Genomic DNA, 1,953 nt, shown 5'->3' on the forward strand with positions numbered 1-1,953 from the left:
AAAATTGTTGTTTAAAATTTTTTGTAGAAATACGTGTGGGTGAAAAAGTGTATAGAAATACATAAAATGTTGTTTAAAAACTAAAAATTGTTATTTGGAAACACTCACCAAACACCCCCTAACTTGTTCCTCCAAATTTTGGATCATTCATTTTTTGAAAATTTCATTAGTTCAATTGAATGATTTTTTACTTACATTAGTATAAAATTTGATAATTTGTATAGAAAATGAAACTTTTCAAGAATTTCACTATGAAAATTGTAAAAATGAATTTTATTAATTTTATAAAAGATCGCTATCAAACATAATTTTGATTGAAAAAACTAAGCTCTTTTTTTTTGTTGGGTGTGTGTATATATATAACTTATCAAATAAAAAAGTGTGTATATATATATGTATATATAATAATAAAAAAGCATGTACATAAATGTGTGTGTGGGATTGTCTTGATAAATATATTAGTACTACAACTTGGGTCTCCCAAACAAAAATTTATGGCTTTACCCCTATTAATAATATTTAGCTTATTTTAAGCCAAGAAGGTAAATATCAAGCAGATAAAATGTAACATCCTAAACTACAAATTAATAAATCAAATTCAGTACAAATCACAAATTGTTTTCTTTTTCTTTTTTAGAATCATAAGTTGGTCCCATAAAAAATAAAAAAATCATAAATTGGTCGCCGACGTCGAAGGGCCCCTTGAGTCCTGACACTCGAATAATGTTGGCCTGCTTACCGGCAGGGCAGTTTTGTCTTTTGACTTACCCAGAAAACCTCTATAAATTGAGCATTTGGAAAATTCGTAAAGACATCGACCAAACATAGAAAAAGCTGTACACTACAGCTCCGTGTCATTCACTGGTTTATCAGGTCAAGAAAAAGAGAGTTAATTGCCCTTCTTTGAATTCTCCAAGCTACCCTTTTAGTTTTTGTTTGTTTGTGATCATCCATGGAAAATGACAAGAGTTTCAGAAATGGGGAAGATGAGCAAGAAGAAGAAGAAGAAGAGGCTAAGATGGAGAAGTTTTTCGCGTTGATTCGAAGCTTTCGAGAGGCTCGTAATTATAGAAGAAAGGAATTAATGAACGATTCTCAGGTGATGAATAACAAGAAGAAGATGAAGAGGGTAGGTGGAGATCACTCAAGTTGGGTTCCTAAATTTGAGTGGGAGGATTTTACTAAAGAAGTTGAGTTCGTAAGGCCTCCTCTAATCTTTCCTAGTCCATGCAACAACAAAGAGAAAGACAAGGAAGAACGAGAAGACACTGGCTTAGACCTCAGACTCACCCTCTAGCTATAGATTCAAATCAATTTAAATGTGATCTTCTCTTATATTTAAATATTAGTCTAATGATATTTATATTTTGATTTTTTTTTTTCATTTACTTTTTTATTTTTCTTTATTTCTTTGTGTCCAAGTTCTGTAATATAGTTAATTTACATAATTTTTCTTGTAATATTGTTGATCGGATTTTAATTTTGAGTAGAACAATAGTAAAAAAAGTTATTAAAAGACTTAACGTTGTCCATCAGAAACTATTAAGTTAGAGACACACGAAAGTGTCTTTTCTACCAGGGATACAATATCATCATGGCTACTCTGTTACCCTTGCTTGCAACTACTGAAATCTCATGTAGCAGTTATGCATTAAAAAAAGAAAAGAATCTAGCATTTATATAATTTAGTATGATGGTAATTAGTGGAGTATTTCATTTAAGTAAAACTTCTTTTAAAACTTTTAATTCTAAAAATAAATATTAACCATGAGTGTTGAAATAAGGATTTTTTTTGCTATTTAACACGATTTTCGTAACAATTTCATTAATTGTAAATTTTTTAAAACTAGTTATTATGAAATTATTTTGTAAACTAACATCTTGAGCCTCTAAGAATAAATATTAAATTTAAGATAGTTCTCTCTATTGCCAATGTTAGACTTCAGGTATTGA

At 29.3% G+C, this 1,953-nt stretch overlaps 1 protein-coding gene across 1 annotated transcript; it reads left to right on the top strand.

Moving 5' to 3' along the window:
* Positions 1 to 952: 952 nt before the first annotated feature.
* LOC126708107 (protein NIM1-INTERACTING 1-like) lies at positions 953 to 1,297 on the top strand. The gene has a single exon (XM_050407928.1). The coding sequence runs from the start codon at positions 953 to 955 to the stop codon at positions 1,295 to 1,297; it is 345 nt and encodes a 114-aa protein (XP_050263885.1).
* The last annotated feature ends 656 nt before the right edge of the window (positions 1,298 to 1,953 follow it).

The sequence above is a fragment of the Quercus robur genome, chromosome 12 (genome assembly GCF_932294415.1).
Source record: "Quercus robur chromosome 12, dhQueRobu3.1, whole genome shotgun sequence".
In the NCBI taxonomy this organism is placed as follows: domain Eukaryota; kingdom Viridiplantae; phylum Streptophyta; class Magnoliopsida; order Fagales; family Fagaceae; genus Quercus; species Quercus robur.

What these genes read in the sequence shown, in the direction of transcription:
- LOC126708107 (XM_050407928.1), top strand. Translation starts at nt 953, where the DNA reads ATGGAAAATGACAAGAGTTTCAGAAATGGGGAAGATGAGCAAGAAGAA.